Source organism: Schistocerca piceifrons, chromosome 5 (assembly GCF_021461385.2).
Source record: "Schistocerca piceifrons isolate TAMUIC-IGC-003096 chromosome 5, iqSchPice1.1, whole genome shotgun sequence".
Taxonomy (NCBI): domain Eukaryota; kingdom Metazoa; phylum Arthropoda; class Insecta; order Orthoptera; family Acrididae; genus Schistocerca; species Schistocerca piceifrons.
The window spans coordinates 201962622-201987918 of NC_060142.1; the positions used below are offsets into that span (position 1 = coordinate 201962622).

The 25297-nt window shown below is 39.6% G+C and overlaps 1 protein-coding gene across 3 annotated transcripts in view; it reads left to right on the forward strand.

Moving 5' to 3' along the window:
- LOC124798591 overlaps positions 1-24743 on the forward strand; it is a 44758-nt gene extending 20015 nt beyond the window's left edge. Inside the window, exons 2-6 of one of the 3 annotated variants that reach the window (XR_007016959.1) lie at positions 12042-12321; positions 14130-14250; positions 14375-14486; positions 24309-24550; positions 24639-24743. Coding sequence is in view for 2 of the 3 variants with exons in the window: in XM_047262057.1 (XP_047118013.1) it covers positions 12042-12321; positions 14130-14250; positions 14375-14482 (509 nt within the window). In the remaining variant the exon portion in view is untranslated. Of the gene's footprint in view, positions 1-12041; positions 12322-14129; positions 14251-14374; positions 14643-18265; positions 18279-24308; positions 24551-24638 lie in introns of those variants that run through there. The other 2 variants (XM_047262057.1, XM_047262056.1) reach the window with 2 other exon arrangements.
- The last annotated feature ends 554 nt before the right edge of the window (positions 24744-25297 follow it).

The following is a 25297-nucleotide window of genomic DNA, read 5'->3' on the forward strand; positions in this document are numbered from 1 at the left end:
AAACAGTATACTAGTCGAGGTTGTAGTCCCTCCATTGCCTATCAGGTGCCAACAACAGATGCTGAATTATGCTGTATACATTCATAGCTTCCCTGAACATCCGTACTACCCTGTCCTTTCCCCTGGAAGGGAGCTCCATCTCCCACAGCAACAACCCAGAACTTGGTTTACAATTGCTGCACACCTCTAGTGTCCCTGTTTGGAACTGCAACTTCCTCTACTGTTGCTACTGGTCAGGGAGACATTGCATCTGCCCCCATGGCTTGTGCCCTGACCTTGGATTTTCCTAAAAGTCTCCTTCGGTCCAAAAGATTTTTCACTGTCTGTTCTTGGCTGTCATTGAGAAGTGTCTGGTTTCAGGAGTGGTACTCACCAATGCTTCAACAGCTAATGGGGAAACAGGCTTTATGTACACGGAGCAGTGAACTCAACACACTGCCAAATAACTTTAGCGTCTTCTGCTGAACTGATGGCCATTAAATTAGTCCTTAACTTGTTCGTTCTTGCACCGCCAAGAGTATCGTAATCTGTTGTGACTCCCTTATCAGCCTTCAGGCTTTAGACCAGTGTTACTCTCAGGTTACAGCTATCCAGTTTCTTGTCTCCAACCTCCGTCAAGCTGGGCAGCCAGTTGTTTTCATTTGGCCCCCGGTCATGTTGGGATTTTGGGAAATGAACGAGCTGACTGGATGCCACCAGGATGCCAATTCTGGAAATGGGGGTCCTGGAATCGAACCTTTAGTCATTTATGTGCCATTAACTGATGGAAGTCTGGAACTCAGATTGGTCTGTCCTTATCTCCCCAAACAAACTGAGGCCAGTTACGGAGACCACAGTCCTCTGTCGACTGCATTGGCCACACTTGACTGACCTGTGGTCTCTCAGTCGGGAAGATAGAGCACAGCCACTTTCCTTCTCATTCCTTCCTTAATCGTAGCTTGTACTCTGTCTCTAACACGTTTGTTGTTGACGGGATGTTATAAACAGTAAACTTCTCCACCACCATGAGAAGATGATAAGAATGTTCAACTATTTGTGACAAATGGATGAGAGCAGTTGAGATCCAACAGAGATAACAGGCAGTTTCACCACAAGCCTTTGGTGACAAATTAGTGGAAACTGGCTAGACGTCTTGAAGTACTATGTTTCATTTACTGTGGATACCAAACAATAGAGAACAGAAACTTGCATGCTGTAGAGCAACTCAAGTGGGACACAGAGTGGCGTTCTGTGCTGCTCAGCGATGAGTCTCACTCGTGGTTGTGGCGGTCAGGTAGACACCAACATGTCCATAGAAAACTAGGTGAAAGATTACAAAGAGCAGTGATTTTCAACATCTTTGTTTCTCCTCCTGGAATCATGGTTTGAAGAGCTATAGCATATGACAACAGGACTGATTTGGTAACTGTTGAATGGAGGCCGAATGCTCGCCCCTATGTGGCCGTACTGGTAAAACTCCTTGTCACACCTTTTGTGGTGGAGCATACCATGTGGCTTATTCCTTCGGGATAATGAAGACTGCCCACTGAAGTTCACACCTCAAACTCCTTGAAGAGTGTATCTTTTCCTACATGCCCAGTTGCCTGACTTCTAATCCATAAATCATATCTGGAATTTGATGGGGAGAGTTGTGCATTCATGCTTTCAGCAGTCTTCATACATGAAAAAGAAAGTGTTTCAGGCATTGCAAGAAATTCCTCGAGATGACATTCAGAGGCTGTTGGCTTCCATGCCATACCAAATACAAGAGTGTATTTGTGTCCTTAGGAGTCGCACTTCAAACTGATGTTCATGATGGTGGACATCAGAGTTGAACAGAACAAAAGTTCAGTGGTGTAGTACCTGTCAAGTGATGAACATCTTCCCAAAGTTTGATAAATGTTGGACTAGTGCTTCGTGGTGGAACACTTTCCATTTCTATCAGTGTAAATGTCTCAATGCTACACCATAAATTCAGTTTCACCAGGATAGTGAAAAATTCAAAACTGAAATGGGAGCTGTGTAAGGCGATTGCATAACACAAAAAGTGTTCTCAGAATGCTCCGAGAACGTTCACACCTGTGCCCGGAATATAAATTTTGCAATTAGTGTGTAAACCAGGTTAGAGTTGTGGCAGTGAGAAATGGCCTTTTAATGTGAAAAACCCTAAGGGAGCAGTTGAGAGATGCATATTGGGAATTATTTTAACCAGAGTGTTGTCTCATGGCTTTCCGGATCCACTTTAAGAGACATTTTATTACCTGTTCGAGGAGTCCCACTGTGCAGTTTATCAGCAAAGTAAAACAGTTGTTGCTCTAAAATGTAGAATCACCCTCTGACTTTTGGAAATAGGCTCTTGAAGGCTGTGGCTACTGTACATGTTCAAATGTAAAGTGGATCTGTTTTGATCATGGACTGAGAGGTTTCAGTGTCACAAATAGGCTCTCATTGGGACCATGTAAGCTTTAGACAAGACAGGTTGAAGTCTAGCAAGCATACTGGCATTGATGCATTAAGTTCCCTAATTGTACTGTAATCATTGGAGGAGACTTGAGTCATCCAACAATCAATTGAGATAATTACAGTTTTGTTCGTGGTGGGTATGACAAGACATGCTATGAAACATTGCTAAATGCTTTCTCTGAAAACAGGTAGTTCAGGATGCCACTGAAAACAGGTAGTTCAGGATGCCACTGACGATGAAAGTGTATAGATCTAATGGCAACAAACAGACCTGACCTCTTTGAGAATGTCTGCATTGAAACTTTTATCACTAATCATGAGGCAGTTTTAGTATCAATGAATACCAAACTACACAAGGTCACTAAAACAAGTAGGAAGATTTGTATGTTCAGTAAATTAACCAAACAAGGGTCATATCTCAATGAGGAACTTGAAACTTTCAGGACAGAAGCATGTAGTGAAACTAGGACTCAAGTGGATAGAATGTACCCAGTAGAACAGTTCATTATGGAAAAGATCCTCCTTAATATACAATTACTCTGAAGACTTTTAAAGAAACAAAGACTAGTGCATAATAGGTATAATACAAAGTACTAAGAAGATGAGAGAAATAGATATTAGAGTCAGTGGCATCAAGAAACAGCTGGAATCATTAAAACTGAACAAAGCCTCAGGAGCTGATGGAATACCTATCAGATTCTAAACTCAATTTGCAGCCGAGTTAGCTCCTCAATTAACTTTGATCTGTTGCAGAGCTGTCGAACAAAAATCTGAGCCCAGTAGTTGCAGGAAAGCACAGGCCATACCTGTCTATAAGAAGGGTAGCAGAAGTTATCAACAAAAGTACCATCCAATATCTTTGTCATCCATTTGTTTTAGAATCTAAGAACATATTCTGAGCTCACACCTAATGAGGTAAATCAAGCAGAAAGACCTTATCTATGCCAGTTAGCACGGATTTCGAAAACATAGATCGTATGAAACCCAACTTGCACTTTTCTCCTGTGACATCCTGAAAGGCATGGATCGAGGCAGTCAGGTTGATGCAGTATTTCTCAATATCCAAGTAGTATTTGACTCAAGGGAATGGTCCAGTCCGACATGTCGAGACGTACCCTGAAATTTCCAACACAGGAAGAATACACTGAAAGAAATGCACTGTCAAAATTTTAGCTGCTAAGATTCACAACAAAAATGTTAAATACAAAGAACAACTTATAACCGTGGTTTGTACAGCCCTTCCTGCCTAGTGTGAGAATCCGCAAATAAGCAGCTGCCACCATGGTAAGAGAACACAATGCTGCATAACACGAAGTCTAAAGTGCACACACATGGTTTCTAAACACTTACACCATACCAAAAATACCTCAAATCATTCATTTTTGAATAGCTTGCAGTTCATATCGAAAGCTAAACTGTTGCAGATGATGTAATTGTTACACAAGTGACTAGCAGAGCAAAGAAAGTCAAAGCAGTAAATGATGTGACATTACAGATGACTTACGTCAGCAGTGATTTTAATTTGTTGGCGTGAAGTGTTTTATTATAAATCTTGTAGCACAGTTATTATGTCTTATCACAGTTTTTAAGTAATGTGTATTTTACTGACAATGAAACAGTTCTTTGTTTATTCCATGTAGTCATCACAAAGATGCGAAGTGTCTATTGGATGATGAAAGCAGTTATTTCCCTTACACCAGAGACATTCAGTAAAAGAAAAAGTAATGCATTCAGGCACTTCACAGTAATTACTAGTTTTATTTAGACAAAATTGTGGTGGAGGAAGAATTGATAGTGACTATTGTTCTGCATACCGGGCATACTTGATCAAATTCATAAAATGTGGTGATGCAAACTGACAAAGCAGAAATGTCTGAAGGTTAACAATACTGTTCCATTGATAAATATGAAATTAGAAAGAGCTGTTGGAAAGTGTGTTGTCCAACAGTTTTCAAAAAATGTTTTCCATTATAAAAAAATTCTATATTGAGAGGTTAAATCACACTACTAGGTCTGGGTGAAATCGAGATTATATTAATAGGCTTTCTGTTGTCATCCTGAAGACAGAGATATTGTTACGCTCAGGTGAAGATTCCATCAAAAGTGATGAATTATTTGCTGCAACTGCTAAGAAGTAGTTTTGGATGTAATATTGAAACTTATTCTCTCCCATTTTTCCCAATTTTACTACACCTGGATTACAAGATCTAATTTGCTTTGAGGTGCCTGAAGACAAATATAGAGCTGTGTACACAGTAATACACTGTACATATAACTGGCATTGTTGCATAAGAATGTATCACAGCATTCATCAACTGCAAAGTCTGTCTTTTTTCACCCGAGATGATAAAGTGCAGTTTGCACACAGTTCTTGCACAAAAGTGACTAATTGACTTACAGCATTTTAGTGGATAACAGAAGCTTCGCCTTACAACACTATGAATGTATCTGTTGTATTACCATTAACGACATCTGCTCTACACATTTACTTCAAGTAAACTTTGTAATTTTGTGACCTCCTTTTTTGTACAATTTCTTGGATTTCTTTAACTAGGTTAAATAAGCCTGGAAGACTGTAATTTTCATCTCACTTGCCATTCAGAGTGCCCAGTCTCATAGATCTCCCTCAGAGCTTTGGCTGTCAAGAGCAGTTCTAAATCCTTAGGACAGTTTTTCTTTCAATCTTTCGCAAATTTTGTGTTGGTGCATATTTCATACATTGTATAAATCTTTATTTCATTTATACAATTCACATTCAGATTTTGCAGGCATTACACACTGCTTAACTGAAATCATTTTCACCCTCCTTCATTTAACCAAAAAATTTACAGCCTCTTTTTGTCATTGAAAGCTGTTACTGTAATGTTTTCTTTGGGGTAGGAAGGCGAATGAATGTTCAAGAAATTAACTACTAAATAACACATACTTGGGTTTTCAGGAAAAGTAAGTGATTTTGATTGTATAGCATGTTCCTCATATTTCAACTTTGCAAGGTTGTGAAAACATTAATTGGAATCCACATTACTGTGGAACCCTAGAGCCTGCCCAAAGACAGATGCACTCGTGTGACGCATCTTAGAATATTGCTCAAGTGTGTGGAACCCATACCAAATAGGACTAACAGGCAATATTGAACATATAGAGAGAAGGCCAGTATAAATGATCACAGGTTTGTTTGACCTGTGGGAGTGTATCGCATAGATGGTGAAAGAACTGAACTGGGAAACTCTTGAAGATAGATGGAAACTATCCCAAGAAAGTCTACTAACAAAGTTTCAAGAACTGGCTTTAAATGATGACTTTAGGTATCTACTGTACTACAACCCTCACATATTGCTCCCATGGGTATTGTTAGGACAATATTATGTTAATTATGACACAAATGGAAGCACTGAAACAATCATTCACCCTATGGTCCTTATATAAATGGAAGGTAAAAGCCCTAATAAATGGTACTATGGGATCTACCTTTTTCCACAGTGGTTTGCCGAGTACAGATGTAGATGTAATAAACTCCTTTCTGCAATTACAAATGTGCAGTGATGTGTAGATGAATTTTCCATTGTTGACATGATTTGAGAATTTTTGGCTCCACTGCTTTTCTTTGTTGCTTAACAACTTTCTAAACCCTCTCTTTGCAATTAAAAAGGCAATTTCCTGACAGTCCATATTTTAAAATCCTTGGACCTTCACCCCTTGATTTTAAAATAACATTCCATACCCAACAACAGCACAGGACATTTTCTGAGCTGCCCTTAGGTGTATGGGATTGATATATTAACAAATTAATGGAGCATCCACAAACTTTCTTCCACAGTGTCTCCAATAATGTCTGTGTTTGCATCCTAAGCCATTTTGCTGAACAGTATACAGATCACTACTGAGAATCACCAGGGATGATTTACTTTCAGGATCTTGTCTTTCTCATCAATAGATCTACTTTTGGAGGTGTATGTTGGAGTGTGTATCATTACATTCCTAGTGTGCAGTGTGAATGGGTTTGGGTGAGCTGAGAGAAAGGTTGAGTATAATAAACAACCTTAAGCAGTACTAAAGAGTGCTCAGCATAATCAATTGTCACCATTCTTCCTAGCATTCTTTGCGTGTTATTTGCATTGGAATGGTGGAGGAGAATTATTAAGAAGACACTGTCACATTCAGTGATATGGAGATGATGACTGAAATAGTTGTTTAACTCAAGTGCATCATCTTTAAACCGTGTGTTTTATAGTTGCTACCATGTTCAAGGAGTTTCAACTTTCCAATGTCCATGCTTTGGAAAGCACGCTGAAGTGTGTGACAGAGCGTGCTTCAGAATATGTTTTCCCATTTCTTTCTCTTTGGTGAATAATAAATTTCAAGTAGATGCAACATTTTGTTGTTGAGCTCTTGGCAAAGGAAGGTTGCTATTTATTCAGCAAAGTCTGTGCAAAGTAGATAGTTTAGCAGTCATCACCTACTTCGAAAGAAGGGAAGGCTGAAGTTTGATTTAACTGGCTTGAAGCATCTGAAGCCACTGCAAACATTTTATTTTCCTATCGAGTGACAGAGTTGAAATGTGCTCATGTCTTTGTGATCTGGAACAGAGTACTAGCCCATGAAATTGTGTCACATCTTCTTCTGTGAATTTTAAAGTTAAGACCCAGTGATCAGCTTAGAAAGCCATAGTGATTGTACCTAGAAGCTTAGAGAACCCATTAACAAGAAGGAAGTAAGAGACTGTGGAATGATCTGAAAGCAATCCAAACCAACCATGACAAAGTGAGACCACACACCTTTTTGGTAACAAATCTAGTGATGAGCAAATTGTGCTAGTCTATTGGCCTTATCAATGGCATAGAAAAATGAGGCTTAAATGACCATGAAGAAGTGTGTGTGATAATGTACACTTGCCTGTTTAGACGATTTAAGAATTGGGTTCAGTAACTGTGCTTTTGATGGAAATCATGTTGGGCAATAATTTGAATGCTCTCCACTATCTAATAAAGGAGTTGAACCACTTTTTTATTCATTTTGGTTCAGTCCTTGTACAATCAGGCAGCTGTGCTGCTTATTCCGCATCAGGTCGTACACTTGTTAGAAACTTGGGTTTTTATTTGATTTGGTTACTCTTTGTTCGTGAAAGTGTTGCAGGTAACACTGTGTGTCCGTGTGTGTTCCCCCCCTCCCCTCCCCCCTTCCTGACTGATGAAAATACTGACTCATTGGAATATGTTACATATATGTTATTACAACTGATACTGACAGCAGAACAGTTGATGTTTGTGAAGGAGCTTTATTGCAGACATTTTTTCTTCCTTGTAGACTGGCTTCCTGAAGCTGACAGTAAATGGTAATAATGAACATGAAATGCAGCATTGTTTTTCAGCTGCACAGTAGCCAAGAATTCATCAGCTCATTCCTCTTGGTCAGTGTTGTAAAATGACATAATTCATCTATCACTTTGTAATGAATTCTTCAATTCTTCAGTACTATTCAGTCCATCATCAGGAAGTGTGCTCAGAAATGCCATACCAGGCTCCATTTCAAATTCCCATCCTCAATGGCAGATATGTGGTCACCAATGTTAATGATTGATAAAATGGCAGAAATCCAAGCTTAGTGGTCCAGATTGTGTGACTTCGACTAATCATTGTTTGATATGGAACAAATGAGGTGTTCTTAAATTTTAGAATATATTCTGATTTCCAATCTAAGATGGTGTCTCGCAATGAATGACTCCATCCATGCCAGGCAGCATGCATTCCGAAATTATCAGTCAGCAAAACCCAACATATAATGTTCTCACATGACATACTGAAAGTCATGAAATATGGTATATAGAAGCAGTATTTTTTGACTTCTGAAGGGCATTTGACTTGATACCATTCCAATGCTTATGAACAAATGTATGATCAGTTGGGATATCAAATGAAATTTGTGTCTGAATAATTGAGAATTTATGGGCGGGAAGGTCGCAGCATGTTATCTTCAATGGAGAGTCACTGACATATGTACACATGACTTCAAGGAAGTCCCAGGGAAACATGATGGGAGCCTTGCTGTTCATGTTATGTATTAATGGCCTGGTAGGCAATATTAATAGTGACCTCAGACTTTCCGCAGATGGTGCAGTTATTTATAATGAAGTACTGTTGCAGAAAAGCTGCACAAATATTCTATCAGATGTTGACAAGATTTCAAAGTGGGACAAAGATTGGCAACCTGTCTTAAATGTTTAGAAATGTGGAATTGTGCACTACACAAAATTCAGAAACACTGTGACTACAGTATCAGTGAGTCACAATTGGAATCAGTCAACTCACACAAATAATTGGATGTAACTATTTGCGAGGATTTCAAGTGGAAAGATCACATAGGCTTGATAGGTGGTAGCCCTTAGCACATTTGGTAGGATCCTGAGAAAATGCTATAATTCCACAAAGACAACTGCTAACAAAAATCAGTGTAACCATTCCTACAATATTGGTCAAGTTGGGGTTGATTTGGGGGATGAGACCAAACTACGAGGCCATTGGTCTCATCAGATTAGGGAAGGAAGTCGGCTGTGCCCTTTCAAAGGAACCATCTCGGCATTTGCCTGAAGCAGATTTAGGGAAATCATGGAAAACCTAAATCAGGATGGCTGGATGCGGGATTGAACCATCGTCCTCCCAAATGCAAGTCCAGTGTGCTAACAACTGTGCCACCTCGCTCGGTATTGGTCAAGTGTGTGAGGCACATGTTATATAGGAGTAACAAAGAAGGGAAGCACAAATGGTGATAAGTCAATTTGACTCATGGGGGAGGGTTGTGGAAATGCTGAAAAACTGAACTGGCAGAAACTGAAAGATAGTCGCAAACTTCCTTGCAAAAGCCTACTAACAAAATTCCACAAACCTCAGTTAAGTGAGAAATTTAGAAATTTCCTGTAGCCCCCTACAAATTGTTCCTTTGACCATGGAGACAAGATCAGGCTAATTATGGTACAAACAGAGCCATTTGAAATCATTCTTCCTCTATTCCCTATGTAATCCATAGGAAGTACCCCTGCCATGCACTTCACAGTGGTTTTTCAGAGTATGGCTGTAGATGTAGATTGTAACATACCATATGTCCTAACATAATAATATGCAGAAGATTACTGACACCGTATGTCAGGAAACTTGTAACACCTTTGCTGTTACTCAATAAAACCACCGGAAACTGCATTACATTTCAGGTAAAATGACCCTATAAGCAAGCTAAACACATCTCTTCTGTGTGAATGAAAATTATAAAAGACAGTGTGCTGATAAAATATGTGTTGTTGTTGTTGTATAGTAAACTACTACAAAATAACTGTCTCAAAGAGTGATGAAGAACAGCAGGTAGTTCTGTTCACATTGTACCAAGATTATTGGCAGACTCCATGCAGTTATCTTTTTTGTAATTTTGTTATGTAATGAAATTATTGTCAGCTATTGATAATGGAAATTTATTCCAATAACAACTGTTTCCTATCCATTTATTTTGAACTAGCTGAAAAAAATAAAAAAAACTACTGTACTTGGCCTTCATTTTCATTGGGTTTCTGAAGATATTAAAGATAACTTGAAAATGTAGTAAAAATTAACTTTTTTTTAAAAAAAAGAAAGGTAAATATTTAATAGTGTTACACTCAAAAATACTCTTGAACGCTCAAAAATACTAAATACTCTTAAATTCACTGAACTGTTCAACAATGTTTGATAATGGTAACAATGATCCCACTCTGTTAATATTACTTAACATGCCAGAATTCCACTAAGTCATTGTTCACTACCTTAAGCTAATCACTTTGCCTTAAATTTATTTCACTTTTTATGACTTTCACTTTTCCTTGATCCTATTTAACTGATTTGCAAAAGTAAGTTTATGCACGTGCCTCACCTTCGCCTATATATGCCCTGTTGAGCTGGATTGTATCACCAGCAAAACAGAACAGTGATAGATTCTGCAAAATTTCTTGAATCTTCTGGAACATTGTACAACATTCCAGAAGAAACATTCTGGTCAGACTTGGCTAATTCAGCACTTGATTCCCAGCTGTTTCATCAACTTTCCGTAACAAGTCCATTGGTGTGATGCTCGAAATCTTCTTCAAGGATGGGGTGATGGAGGGCAATCATACCACAAAACCATCAATGGGGCTTAGCTGCCACTCTTGTGCCCTCTACTCCCATTGCATTTACTTACTATTGAAATACATTAATCACTAATGGAGCGCATTCACTGCTCAGAAATCTATTGTATACTTATAAACTTCTACATTATTAACAAGACCACTTGTGTGTAATATTGAGGTAATCATATTACCACTAGTTCATAGTGTATCTGAAAACTTTGTGTTGGAATGCTGTGCTGTATTTAACTTTTTGCATGATTTCCATTAGTCAGTTGCTAAATTCATGTTTTGTATACTGTCACAGTATATGTCCTGTTGAAGGCTACATTCCAATTTATGAACATTGCAATGCTTAGAATGAGTGGTCTGAATCACTCCAAAATAGAAGTTTGTGGAGAACAATGGAACTAAAATACGTCGTTAAGAATGCAGAGAAATGGCTTGCACATGGGCCCAGAAACACCTTCTTTTGAGAGAACAGACAGGTTGGTGCTATGCCACATTCAGTTGGTGCAGAGCAGTCAGCTGAAGTGGAAACATGCAAGCGTGTGCCGATCTGCCTTGTTGACATCAAAGGGCACAATATCTGCATGTGAGTTAGTATGAACAGAGCAGAATGATTTGTTTCTGAGAAACAGTTTTATCATACTGTGATGTTGCCACATGTACTGGGCACACTATGGCAGTAATATGTATGTATAACCAGTGGATAGAAGAGGGTCATACACTGCGACGAGCAAGTACTGGATCACACAGTGTGACCAGAGCATGGGATAACTGCCAACTAGGCCACATGACTGTAAATGACAGAACAGTGCTTCACATATAGTGTTGGCTCACTGTCAGAGCACTACCAATAGTATGGACATGTCCGCACAGATGATTCGGCATTGCCTGCTGAGGGCTGGACTGGTGGCATGCTTGCCATTGCATTGACTTCCGTTGACCAGAAGCCACCAGCACCTCAGACTGCGGTGTGTGTGTGTGTGTGTGTGTGTGTGTGTGTGTGTGTGTGTTTGTGTGTTTGTGTGTTTGTGTTTGGGGGGGGGGGGGGGGGTTGCGTACGCATGGCACGCACCATCACTGGCATTTGGGAATGACAAACTGTAATGTTTTCATAAAAGTCCCACCTCAACTTGTCCCTCAGTGATGACAATGTATGTGTTAGACGCAACAGTGGTGAACACAGTTGGACAGACTGCATTGTTGAGCGATGCAGCGGACAAATGCCAAGTGTTTTGGTTTGTTCTAACCACTGGTGTTCTGTCATGTCTCTAAACTGTGCAGTAAATTTCATTGTAATGATATGCCTTGTCCTTAGTTTGCAGTTTCCACAAACAGTAGTGGTCTGTTTGGAAATTTTGCAGACGTTACCAATTTTTTGTGTAGCAGCTGTCCTCATCTTTGCATGTAATTTCAGTGGATTTTCTTAACATAGTATTTGTATTCATAACCAGCTTCACATTATTCACAGGGAAACAGCGAATTCGGCATAATTCACGTTTTTGCTTGTTACTGTCTGCTGTTCAGATAGAGGGACCAAACATTGTTCAAACTGAACTTTTGAAGGAAATGAATTTGTTGAAAATTTGGAAACCAAAGTTGGAACTTCATTTGCAAAGAAGAGAGCAACTCTGCAATGTTTTAATGGCCATGAAAAATCTTGCTGGAACTTTAAAACTAAGCAGAGTAAAATGTGAATTTAGTGTGCCACATATTTACATAGCAGGAATAACAGCTGAAGCATCGGATGGGTAATTATAACTGTCATTTGAAAATGTTTTTGATTTATAAGTGCTGACTAATATCTCTGTGTGTATCCTGTAGTCTCTATTTACTTTCCTATAAAGCAATGATGAATGCTAGAAACTGCTGTGATGCATTCAAACATAATAATTTCAGAAATAACTGTGTTTCCCAATTTTTTCCCCTGCAGCATTATATTTATATAGTCTTTTTCTTCCACACTTTGATAAGGAACACAGACTGTCTCAACCATTCAGTGTCAGATCCAAAGTGTTCCTTTAGGAAGAATGGTTACCTAGTGTTGTAAAATAAATTTAAGGAATAGATGTATAGAAGTTTTATCAGGGTCCTCAATGACGAGATTGATCTCTTATTAAGGGCATACCCAGTGGGGCCAGGAGAGCAGCTGAAACAAAGTGACAGCTGTTGCTGGTGTTTACGTATACTGTTCTTACAGCACCAGTCTCCATACTCTTTTTAAACCTCAGTAGCAGGATCTCTTCTGAATCTCAACAGAAAACACTATACCTGCTGTAGAAGTAATAGATGTAAAATTAGGAATTTTATTCCTGTAGTTGAATTGGTGTAAGAAAATCTTTGACAGTTGCAGTGAGCTGGACGCAACAACTTTGCATGACTACCTCAACCAGTCACGCAATGCAGTTTTGTAAACATTTGTATGGCAAAGCTACAGAATTGTCACAGCTCTATATACTGCTGCTGTTTCTACCTGCAGCCATTTGCGTTTAGCAGTTGAGAGCCGGTAACAGTGCAGCTAGCTGTCAGGGATCTACTTAGGTAGACTCAACTCTAGACTATTGCTCAAATTCCCAATCGCTAAGTATTTGTTCTTTCCATGTACTGGGTGGCTGTAATTAATGTGCAGCTGCTCACAGAGTTCCATTGTGGGGTGTAATTATCATGAGCCAGTGGAACTTGGTAGATATGCAAATGCAGAACCAATTTACTTTGGAAAAAATTATTTCCTATTTTGGCGACAAGATGCAAATGTGGCACTGTACAGTAGTGCCCATATCGAACAAATTATGTAAGCAGTGGTAAATAATAAAATCAACATTGTGCCTTTCTCACTTGTTTGACCTCTTCTGCCCGTGTCCCGTTACTAATCCATTATGTATGGAAACATCTTTCTTGCATTCACAGTGCCAGATTTGCACCTGTTGGTCAAAATTGGAACTAATTTTTTCCAGTGTAAATTGGTTCCACATTAACACATCAGAATTTCAGTGCTGTACAATAATTACCAGCCCACACTGGATCTCTGTGAGTAGCTGTACTTTAATTATAATCACACATTACTTTTCTGTATCTTGCTAACCCTTGTAGAAGACTTGAGTTGTATCACATATCTATTTTTGAAAATATATGGTTGATTAGATGACTGGACCACTTGTTCATCTGCTGACTTGAACTACACACTGCAGTTGCAGTGTTGGGTTTATCCTGAAGTGACTATTTTATATGTAAGTCACGTGCCTTAGGACATATTTAAGTGTCACCATCATCAACAGAGCTTCTAGAAGCAAGGCCACACATTTATATCACTCTCTCCTTGTAACAGAACAGCTATATACTAAAGAAATTGAAATACAGTTAGATTAGCTAGTTCTCATTTGCATAACAAGTGGCACAATGCAAAACACATAAAAGCAAGATAGTGTCTACCCTTTGATTTCTGATTATTTGTAATTTTTTATTTATAGCTGGTTTATTATCTTCATGAACATTAAGTTACACATATGCCTTTGAAATTTATATACCTGATGCCAGTAACATACAACGTCCTTCTTTTCAGCACACAGATAAATGTAGAAGTACTGGATTCAACTGTTTGTTTACACAAATCTGAGTTACCAGATGGCCTCATGAAATTTAAGTTACAACTATCAGAGGCCCTTGGATATACAAACATAGTGGTAAGGACCTTTCACTCCAACATTTGTCATGCAAATTGCAAAGACTGGAATAATTAGCTTAAAATTTTCATGTGAATGAGTTATTGTTGTTACAAAGTAATAACAAATGCTTCTCCTATTTTAGATGCTAGAACAAAACCTTGACAAGATTGAAGGTACTGAGAACTTTTACAGTCATGTGGAGGATCAGCTCAGGAAAGTGATTGAATGTAACAAATGGGAAAATCTGTGAATCAGTACGTATAAAGTAGATGAGTTTCGGCCAGTATGAGTATATGTAGTGATATGTGACAGTAAATTAACATTAATGTATCATGTTACAGAAATGTTACGCTCTTTACTTCATAAGTAATTTTGATTTTATTTTTCAAAAGTTCTGTACCAACAGTTTAATTCACAAGAAGATTATTGGTCACAAGAAAATACTACAGAATATTTTATTTAGTGAAAGAGCATGTATCACAGAGTATGGCTTCTCATTCCTATTCTTTTCTTTGAGATATATATTTTCCAAAGTCCTGAAATCCTCTGATACCCACACTTTTCCAGCATGTAGTGCTTCTTTTGACAATTGAGGTGTGGACATAAACGTTATCTCGGTATGCTACCATGTCATAATGTATAAAACACCTGCTGCTGGAGAAAAATCAGCGTTTCGGTCACAGTTGCAGTGGCCTTCTTCTGGGTCTACTCCACTTAGAGTGGCAAAGTGACTGGATTCAGTCAAGTCATGAAATACAATAGGTGGGATGAGGTGATTTGTGGCAAATGTGCATTTTTACTTGGACAGCATAACCCTGCAGTGGTTTGAGAACAATGAAGAGAAGATACTCCAGGCCAAACCGAAGGAAAAATTCAGTGGCAACCATCAGGAACTCCAGTTAGTGGAAGAACAGTTGAAGAACAGGGCCCAGTGTCATGGGGAAATGACACAGAAGAATATACAGAATGTTTTGGCCCTATACCTCATTGTGAATCCGAACCTGACAAAAGCCAACAAAACCTTGCATTTAATGAAAGGAGTTACAGAAAGCATGCACTAAGCCCTTTTAGTAACGGATGTCACAGTGACAGAGGAAATCATAGAGTGGTGTCAGGGAATAGCAGAAATGCAACAGAAAAGAATTAGCTGCTGAATGTGGTCCATATGGCAGTTGTAAAGACCACCATGAGCTCGCTCTCAGATACACCAGATAGTAAGAGAAGAAATATAGCGGTATACAGCAGCCAGAAATGTCAGGCCGGTTGCACAAGAGGTAGCAGTCATGAATGTCAGCATCATATGCCAGGAGATGATAGAGAATGTTGAAAAAGAGGTATATTGATCATTATATATATTTGAATTCATTGTTTTAACAGTGACAATGTTATTCTTGAATGAGACTTTTTGCAGGCATGATAAGCAGCCATAGTCTGTGGAAGGCATGAGCCTCCAGATTGACAAAGCTATTCCAACAACCATAGAAAAATAAGATTGCTCTGGGTGGTTTTTTGCCATTGAAAATGTTATTCTGCCATCTTCGTCAAAATGAGTTCCAGTCATCAGTCAGGAGGCCCTGTTACACTTTGAAGCTTCTGTTAGGCTTACAAACAAAATCTACATGCCAGCAATGATCATAAACACTTTATGTGGTCAAGGAGAACTTCGGATCGCTAACTGTCATGAGCAGCCACAACCCGTCCCTAAAGGTATGTATGTAGGAACATCTGAACAGAAAACGCAGCAATAGTGTCATTGACAAAGAATTTTGAACTGCTACCACTGCAGACAAAACAGGGGAGGAAGTTGCTATTGGCCTATTGAACGACCAACAAGATCTGGCCTGACCAAATGACCAAGGTACAATGCTGGCAAGTGACAGCCATTCTCTGTCAATTTTTGGGTGCTTTGAAAACCTGAGTGGAGGAGAGACAGACCAAGTGGTCCATGGTAAAACACTTTATCAACATTGGGGATCATCTACCAATTAGCCAGTGTTGCTGGCTGAATGGCAGATTATCCAAGAGGAAGTGGAGAAGATGCTGCATGATGACATCATTGAACCTTCAGAGTGTCTGTGGACCTGTCCTGTGGTCATTGTGGAGAAGGAGGCTGGCACACGATGCTTCTGCATCGCTGGACAAAATCATGAATGAAGAAAGGCATCTACCCATTCTACGCATTGATGCCGACATCCTGGATTGCAAAGTGGCAAAGTATTTCTAAACTATAAACACAAATACAGGCTATTGGCAAATCAAGGTTGATAAGGCTGACTGGGAAAAGACTGCTTTCATAACTCCTGACAGCCTCTATGGGTTTGGTGTTATACTATTTGGTCTGTGTACTGCTCCAGCCACCTTAAAACATTTGATGCATAACCTTTGACACCTTAAATGAATGACATGTCTTTGCTATCTGGATGTCATCATTGTTTTGAAGACATTTAAAGAACATCTAAGCTGACTGACAACTGTAATGAAGAATGTTCAGGTTGTGGGCCTCCGCATGAATCTGAAAAATTGCCCGTTTGCTGCCAAAGCAATGAAAATCTTGGGGCATGTAGTGGAAGGCAATGGAGTCCATCCCTATCTGAAGAAAATAGGAGCTACCACAGATTTTCTGTGCTTGTACTACCAGTGATTCCTAAAGGACTTCTGTCCCAGTCATGTCCCTTGTAAGAACTACTGCACGGAGATGCCAGATTTTCTTGGAACTAGGTGCAAATATGGTCTTTCCTTGTGTTTAAGGAGTCACTGACATCTTCTTTAGTGCTAACATTGTGCGGTGAGAGAGCAGAGACAGAACTACACACCAGCATTTGCAGTTAAGGGATAGATGCAGTTCTAGCACAAATTCGGAAAGGTGCTGAAAAGGTGATAGCTTATATTTCCAGAGTATTGTCCAAGTCCAAGATGATTACACTACAACTGTAAAAGAATTACTTGCAATCATTGGGGCCACCAACAAGTTACAGCCATGTTTATAAAGCAAACCATTCACTGTTGTGACAGGGCCCCCATTCCCTATGCTGGCTGACCGATGTGAAGGATTCATTCGGTTGACTGCCATGGGAACTGCAGCTTCAGGAGTATGGTTTCAGAGTGATATTTGGCAAAATACAGTAGTGTGGATGAAATCTGTCATCACTGCATTAAATGACATGGGTGCTGGACAGAGGGAAGATCCAGCACTGCTGAAGACCGTAGAAGATCTGAAGGAGGAGGGAATGATTAAACGAGAATTCCAGATGATAAGTGGAGCATTGTATATGAGGAATTATGAGCCAATAGAGTTGTAATGACTGTTCATTATACCAGCTCATCTACAGCCATCCATTCCGAAGTATTGCCATGACACTCCAACATATGGTCACCTGGGATTCGTCAAGACTCTAAACAGAATCAGATGCAGGTATCGCTGGCCAGATCTGTACCGATCTGTTAGAAACTGTGAGTCACTGTAAGGAATGCCGACGATGGAAGCACTTGCCGAAATTACCTCCGGGGCATCTGGTACCAATCCCAAGTGCAATTGGAATCAACTTCTTGGGGAGTTGTGCCTGTAGTTGACAAATGGGATCAACAGATAATAGTCTGCACTGACTGCCTCACTTGCTATGCTGTCACCAGTGCTGTGCCGACTGCTGAAACTCCAAAAATTGTGAAGCTTCTTGTAGAAGACATTATTTTGAAGCACGGAGCACCCATGTCATGATCTCTGAGTGTGGAAAAGTTTTCCACTCAATACTGGTATCAAAGGTAGTTTCACATTGTGATAGCAGGATGACAACTGTCTGCCATTCACAGATGAATGGCCTCACAGAATTCTTTAATAAGTTGTCAGCAGTTGTCCTTTTGATGTAAGTTGATGCCTAACAGAGAGACTGAAATATGAAACTGCTTGTTGCGACATTCGCATACAACACAGCAAAGCAAGACACTGTAAGTTTCATACTGTTCTTCCTGCTCCGTAGTCGCAAGGCTTAAACAGTACACTTGATATGCCGTTGATACACTGTTCCCATTTCAACAGGGTGGTATTCAGGACGACTGCGTGAAATAGCTCATCATCAGGAGCACAGGCTTGCATACGGAGCTAGACGCCCAAGAGAAAGACCTAGAGTGTCATAACACCAAGCATTGGCCAGTGAGATGCAACTCGGGAGACTTGGTATAACTTTTTACACCTGTAAGGAAAGTGGAACTATTGGAAAAGTTACTAAAGCACTGCTTTGGTCTGTACTGTGTCCTTCCATCATCTTTCAGATGTCACATACGAAGTCGAGGATTTTGACCCTTCATCAAGAAGACAAAAGTGCAGTTATATCATCCATGTCCTCTGTATGAAGTCCTGCTACACTCCAGAGTTGCAGATTAATGATGGGAGGTTCAAGGAAACTGAACACCACACAATGATTATGAAGCATTGACAGGAGGGCTACATTCAGTGCTCATAATAGTGAAAAGGATGTAACAACATGACCAGACTGGGAGGATCTGTGAGCATCACCATGTAGAGGCCCACTGACAAGATCTACATTCAGTGTGTTGTATTTGACTCCAATGAGAATTTCTGAAATGGCAGGTCATTGTCTCTCCAGGAAAGGGAGCGCTGCCACGAGCTGTAGTGTGTGCAGTGTGGCATAGTGGTTAGCATTGTTAGCTGCCTTGCTGTGGTCACCACTTCAAACCTGACCACTAGCATTACTCGTTATTTAGTATTTATCATTTTGGGAAGGCTCTTGAAATGTCTTATATGTGTATACTCTGGTATACTTAAGGTTTGTATAAATAGGTGCACACAGTTCAGAATTTCAGTTCTGTTCTGGCTATATGATATTGTCAATAACAAACGTGCTTTCAGTGCTAAGTGTTGTACTTCTTTGATGACCCTGTCTTGGGATTTGGACTTGATTGGGGTTTTGACGTGACAATATTATGACATAGCCTTTGGCCAAGCCTTATCCCGTGGACTATGGGAAAAGACTATCCAGTCAACATCAGTACGGCCCAAGAAACATTCATGTAATTTTTGACTGCACTAAATTTCATTATTAAAATATGACAAACATCGACACTATAGAGTGCTTTAAATACACTTATCATGGTGGTGAAAACACTTACAGCATTATAATTCAGCTACAAGGAGCCACATATTTCTAATGAATCAAAAGGCATCCATCTTCAGGTTTGAACATACATGGAACAAAACCATGACTTGCTGAAAAGAGAGATATTCAGGAAAATCACACAAATGGATTTTTTCCTCAAAATCATCAGATTTAGTCTCACGGGATATCCTTCTGACTTTTTTCCATTTCTTTTTACCTTCAAAACAAACTATACTCTCCCAAGTACTCATATAGCTGTGCAGATTGTGTCACATCTTGTGAATAGCTGGTTTTATTGGTCATGGCAACTGGATGCCAATGTTGCTTTCAGTTCTTTCCTTAAATGTTTCTTGTACAATGTGATACCTCCACTGTTGTGTGGTAACATTGCAGAAAGAAAGCTCGTCATTACTTTTCTTAAATTATGTATTGCTTTAAAATTCTAGTAAATAAACCATTTTAAAGCATTTACAGAATTTATTTCTTCAGTGGATGGTCTGCTTTGTTTTTAAATGTCAACTTCATTTTTTTTTATGGTTGTGGTAGTGTTAAGCATTGAAACATTATGTGAAAGTGACCCTAAGTTTATGATATATACTATAAGGGTCTATGGGTTGCACGCAGCCGTACAGTACATAACTCGCGCTCGCCAGCCAACCTATATGGAATGCTGTCAATTTGCTTGGTCAGTACACGTGCGTCCAGCCGCAGTGTGATGCAGGGAGTAAGCGATTGGCCGCCGTCTGCAGCACACCGGATAACTGGCGTGGCCTCCAACGCAAATGTCTTTTTTTCTTAGCTCACCATGGAGCCTTTCGATACGAATGTAATTAGCGGCTGTGAGGATGTCAGACACAGTGAAGATGGGCACGCGTAGTGTGCATGTTTTATAATCAGCCTTTTGTTAATAAAACTGTTTAAATTTACTTCTGAGTGTTGTCATACCTCAAGGACCCACCGCTTACAAATCCTGAAAAATATTTTGTGTAATTATCATCCGGGGCAACAACATAAACAACCCCCTTATAGAAGTGGTGTCAGAAGTGGGCTAATTATGGAAAATCTGTAGTCCTGAAGAGATGCAGCATAACATGAACTTCTTCCGACTACGCGGGGACATCCAACACTGGAATTCAGGTTGGTCTACTCCAGTTTGGCTGGAATACAAAAGGCAGTGATGGATTTTTATTTACATTTGAGTGACTCATTGATGTTAAATTAGACGAAATATCACAATTCAGTCAGAGTAACGTTGTCGATCTACAGACTGTTATTAATAAACTGCAAGAAGAGATTTGGCAGTTAAAAGCAGAAAGAAGAGAGCGTAACATTCTGAAAGACTTGTCAAATGACAGTTCATGCAGTACAGTACAACTACAATAAAGAATTTTTCATTACTGCTATCAGCACCAGTGTTTATCGGTAAACTCGAAGATGATGTGAAGGTTTTTTTTTGTAAACTTGAAGGTGCTGCCCTGTTAGGATCATGGACAGATTCTGATAAGCTAGTGGTTTCCAAATTAAGAATTCAGGGAGCAGCATAAGATTTCATTAGCACGGAGACTACTTGTGTGAAAACAGAAGATTACAATTAGTTTATAACGGTTGTTGTTCAGAGATTTAAATGTAAAAATGCGATCAGATTGTACAGAGAGCAGCTGTACAGTTTGCGAATGCGACGAGACGAATCTATTGAGCAGTTTGCCGACAGAATTCGAAACATCAGCGCTCAAATGTACGAGTTAGTACAAGATGAAAATGAAAATCGCATTCAGTTGTTCGAAGCCGACCAGAGCGCCTTGAACACATTCATTCATGGGTTGCACGGAGAGGAAGTAAGCAAAGCTGTTAGTTTGGCATGATGTGAAACATTTCAGGAAGCAGTAGAATCACCTGTTGGTTTCATTGAAGCACTAAGACGACCGAATGAGATGCAGAAACAAGAATGCAGAGTTCTTAACACAACAGTACAATGCTACAGATGCAATAAGCTGGGTCACAAGTATAAGGGTTGTAAAGAGAATTGAATTTGCTATCATTGCTGGATGCAGGGTCATGTTTTGAGAGATTGTCGCAACAAGAAGAAAGGTAATGGAACAACAGACAGTCTGCCAGATCTTTAAACGAGTACGGGGACGTACAGGCCACCACTCCGTCCACCTCCTGCTGGAGACAGTGATTCCTGTTAGTTCCAGCGAAAATCATACCAGACTGAAAATGACTTCGTGATAGGTGCTGTATATCGTGGGAGAAACATCAAACTACTTATTGACACAGGAGCACAGACCCCATTAATGTGGCATGTCACAGATAAATGGGATAAATTGAAACAGCCACTATTAAAAGTGCATTGATTAAACAGAAAGCTATGTAACTATGGAGAAGTTGATGTAGAATTAATTCTTGGCCAAATAAAGATAAAGATAAAGATAAATACACAGCAAGAGTGTAAGTTGTTTCAAATAACGAAACTCGCTATGTCGGTATACATGGATTTGATTTCTTGTCCGCTAACAAGGCAGAGATATTTGTCGCAGAAAGAAAGATCAGTCTAGGCCATAGCAACTACAACCTAGGAAATCGTTCTTCAGATCGTACTCAAAGGAGCAGCAATACTGACTTCATGGGAATGGACTGCCCAAATGATGCATCAGTTCAAACCATCCAAGTCGATGTTCAGAAAGAGAAACTCCAATGTAAAAATGCTGGTGTTTGGAAAAGGGTGATGTATCAATCGCTGAAAATGAAAATGAGCAATGGTTGTGCCAAATCTGTAGCTTTTGGTTATTCTGGGCTCATTGCCAACATTCTGAGTGCCCTCCCCCTCCCAATAGATGTACCAAATTTGTAGTTTTTGGTTACTCTGTGCTGATTGGCTACATTACCAGTGTCTCCATCCCCCCCCCCGCCCCGCCCCCCTCCCCCGTGCCTCTCCTAACAGAGTGACAATGGCCCCCTCCCAGGAACATAAGGCCATGGACCAAATACATGTAAAGGGTAGACAAAAGGAGTTGACTTGGCAATAGGGTGTTAACTCTGGTGATTCAGGGATAGTACAATAATTATGATTTTGTAAAACATTTAAATTATAATTTGTATATTGTAGTTTTAATTTTAAAAGTTAATAAATTTATATTTATTTTATACTTTACATGTAGCTGATTGCTGTTTCTATCTAAAACGGAAGGCGTTGGGCAATGCCAGGTAATCAGCTAGATTGAAACTTCCTGGCAGATTAAAACTGTGTGCCGGACCGAGACTCGAACTCGGGACCTTTGCCTTTCGCAGGCAAGTGCTCCACTGACTGAGCTACCCAAGCATGACTCACGCCCCGTCCCCACAGCTTTACTTCTGCCAGTACCTCGTCTCCTACTTTCCAAACTTAACAGAAGCTGTCCTGCGAACCTTGCAGAACTAGCACTCCTGAAAGAAAGGATATTGCGGAGACATGGCTTAGCCACAGCCTTGGTGATGTTTCCAGAATGAGATTTTCACTCTGCAGCGGAGTGTGCGCTGATATGAAACTTCCTGGCAGATTAAAACTGTGTGCCGGACCGAGACTCGAACTCGGGACCTTTGCCTTTAGCAGGCAAGTGCTCCGCCGACTGAGCTACTCAAGCACGACTCACACCCTGTCCCCACAGCTTTACTTCTGCCAGTACCTCGTCTCCTACTTTCCAAACTTAACAGAAGCTCTCCTTTCTTTCAGGAGTGCTAGTTCTGCAAGGTTCGCAGGAGAGCTTCTGTTAAGTTATCTTTCCATCGCTTTATTATTCAACATCAAGAGAAAACCAGTGTGGAACTAAGTCAAATAGCGAATAAGGATGAAACTCTTTTGACATTTGATGTGCTACATAACAGAACTGTTGCAATAAAGGGTGCTAAAACTGTAGTTATAACAGCATGTGGACATAAAAAAGTGCACTCCACTGTTGTCCTTTCATGTTGTGCTGATGGTACTAAACTTAATCCAATGATCATTTTCAAGTACAAAACAATGCCAGAACCTTCCAAAATACTGCCAGGTGGTGGTGTTCACACACATGACAAGGGTTGGATGGATGAGACTGGTATGAAATTATGGGTTAAGAGGGTGTGGGAGAGAAGGAAAGGTGCTTTATTAAAGAATATCTCTCTTCTTGTGCTAGATCAGTTTAGTAGTTATTTGAAAAATTTTGTGAAAGAGAAACTGCGACATGGAAATAGGGATGACTTACTTCACAACTGCAATCTCTTGATGTCTCAAAAGTAAACAATTTAAAGTGTATACAGGAGAGGAAAGGAGCAAATGGATGATGGATGAAACCCAACTTGAATTCATGCCAAAGGGAGTTTTAAAATGAGCTACAATCAAACAAGTGTGTCAGTGGATAACACGTTTGTGGTCTAGGGTGAGAGAAGACGTTATTGTTACATCTTTCAAGAAGTGCAGCATAAGTAATGCTATCGATGGCAGTGAAGGACATCCTATGTATGAAGAGGACAATGTTGAGGGAGGAGGAGGAGGAGGAGGAGGAGGAGAAGAAGAAGAAGAAGAAGAAGAAGGAGGAGGAGGAGGAGGAGGAGGTTCAGATGAAAATTTTCAGGGATTTTTAAAGGCCAGTTTGATTTTCAGTGATTTTTAACTGTCAGTTCGGTTTGTAAACCAAGAATTTTTTTTAGCCTGATTTGCAGTCCAATAATAAAAATGGTAAAAACATTATTTTTTTAAAAAATCGTAAAAATTAAGGTGTGTCTTATAGTCCATAAAATGTGGTATACATGATATGGGAATCTTTGCGACTACATTTCATATACCTCTTAGCAGATTGCAGCTTACAGTGTTCATTCGCCATTTTGGTGTTTTTTATTATTTCCAGTATGTATTTGAGTGCTTCCATAATTTAATGGGCATTTCTGATGCTTCCAGTACAATTAAAACATTGGAATGTGTATTAAAAATGATAACTGAAATATTACTAACAGGTCTTCTGATTCAAAAATTGATCAACTTCTGGCTGAGGTGTTTGATGCTGATATGAGGTCTTTGATGCTGATAATTGTGGTATAGAAATTGGTGATGCTGCTGAAGTTCACATTCAGGGATTAACAGCATCTGAAGAAGAACTTCAAGATGTTTCAGACAATGAATGTTCAATAGTGCCAACATGAGCTATTGAAACTCCATCTCTTAGAGATCCAACATGCCATTGCCACCAGAGAACAGAGTATGTAATTTTTTAGTATCTCTAATAGGCATTAGTGTTCATTATTACATAGCAGTAATATTAATTGATTCTGTTCTTTCTGTTCTAGATTTTCGTCCAGTATCTTGTCTTCCATGATATCAACATCAACAGGTTCTGATGCAAACTCTATCATTACAGGAGTTAAGAAACCATTTGAATATTTCAGTCAGCATTTAAATAAAGATTTTTTTAAAGTAATATGGCTGAAAAACAAATGTGGAACAATTTATCACGAGAAAAATCTCTCAACACCACCCCAGATGAAATCAAGAAGTACTGGGCTGCAAGCACTGTGATATCACTAATTGGTTCTTTTAAGTGTAGGATATGTTGGGAACTAATATATTAGATATCCAATGGCAGAGATCAGTTCTAGAGTATGCCTCAAGGTGGTTGTTGCCAGTATGTCAGTGACAATGAAAAGACAGATGACAGACACTGGAAAGTGAGACCATTGTTGTCAATGACTAGGAAAGCATTTATGCAGCATGCTCACCCAGAAATGGTTTCTATTGATGAACAAATGGTGCCATTCCATGGGTAAGTCAGAGAGAAACAACTGATTAGAGGAAGAACATGAAGGAAGAGAGTGGAGTTGGGGGAGCGGGTGGCGACGATGCTATTCCAATCATAAAATGGCATGATAATTGTGCCATTTATTTGGCCTCTACCTGCTGTGGAGTAAATCCTGTTGAAACTTGTCGAAGGTGGAGCAAACAGCGAGGT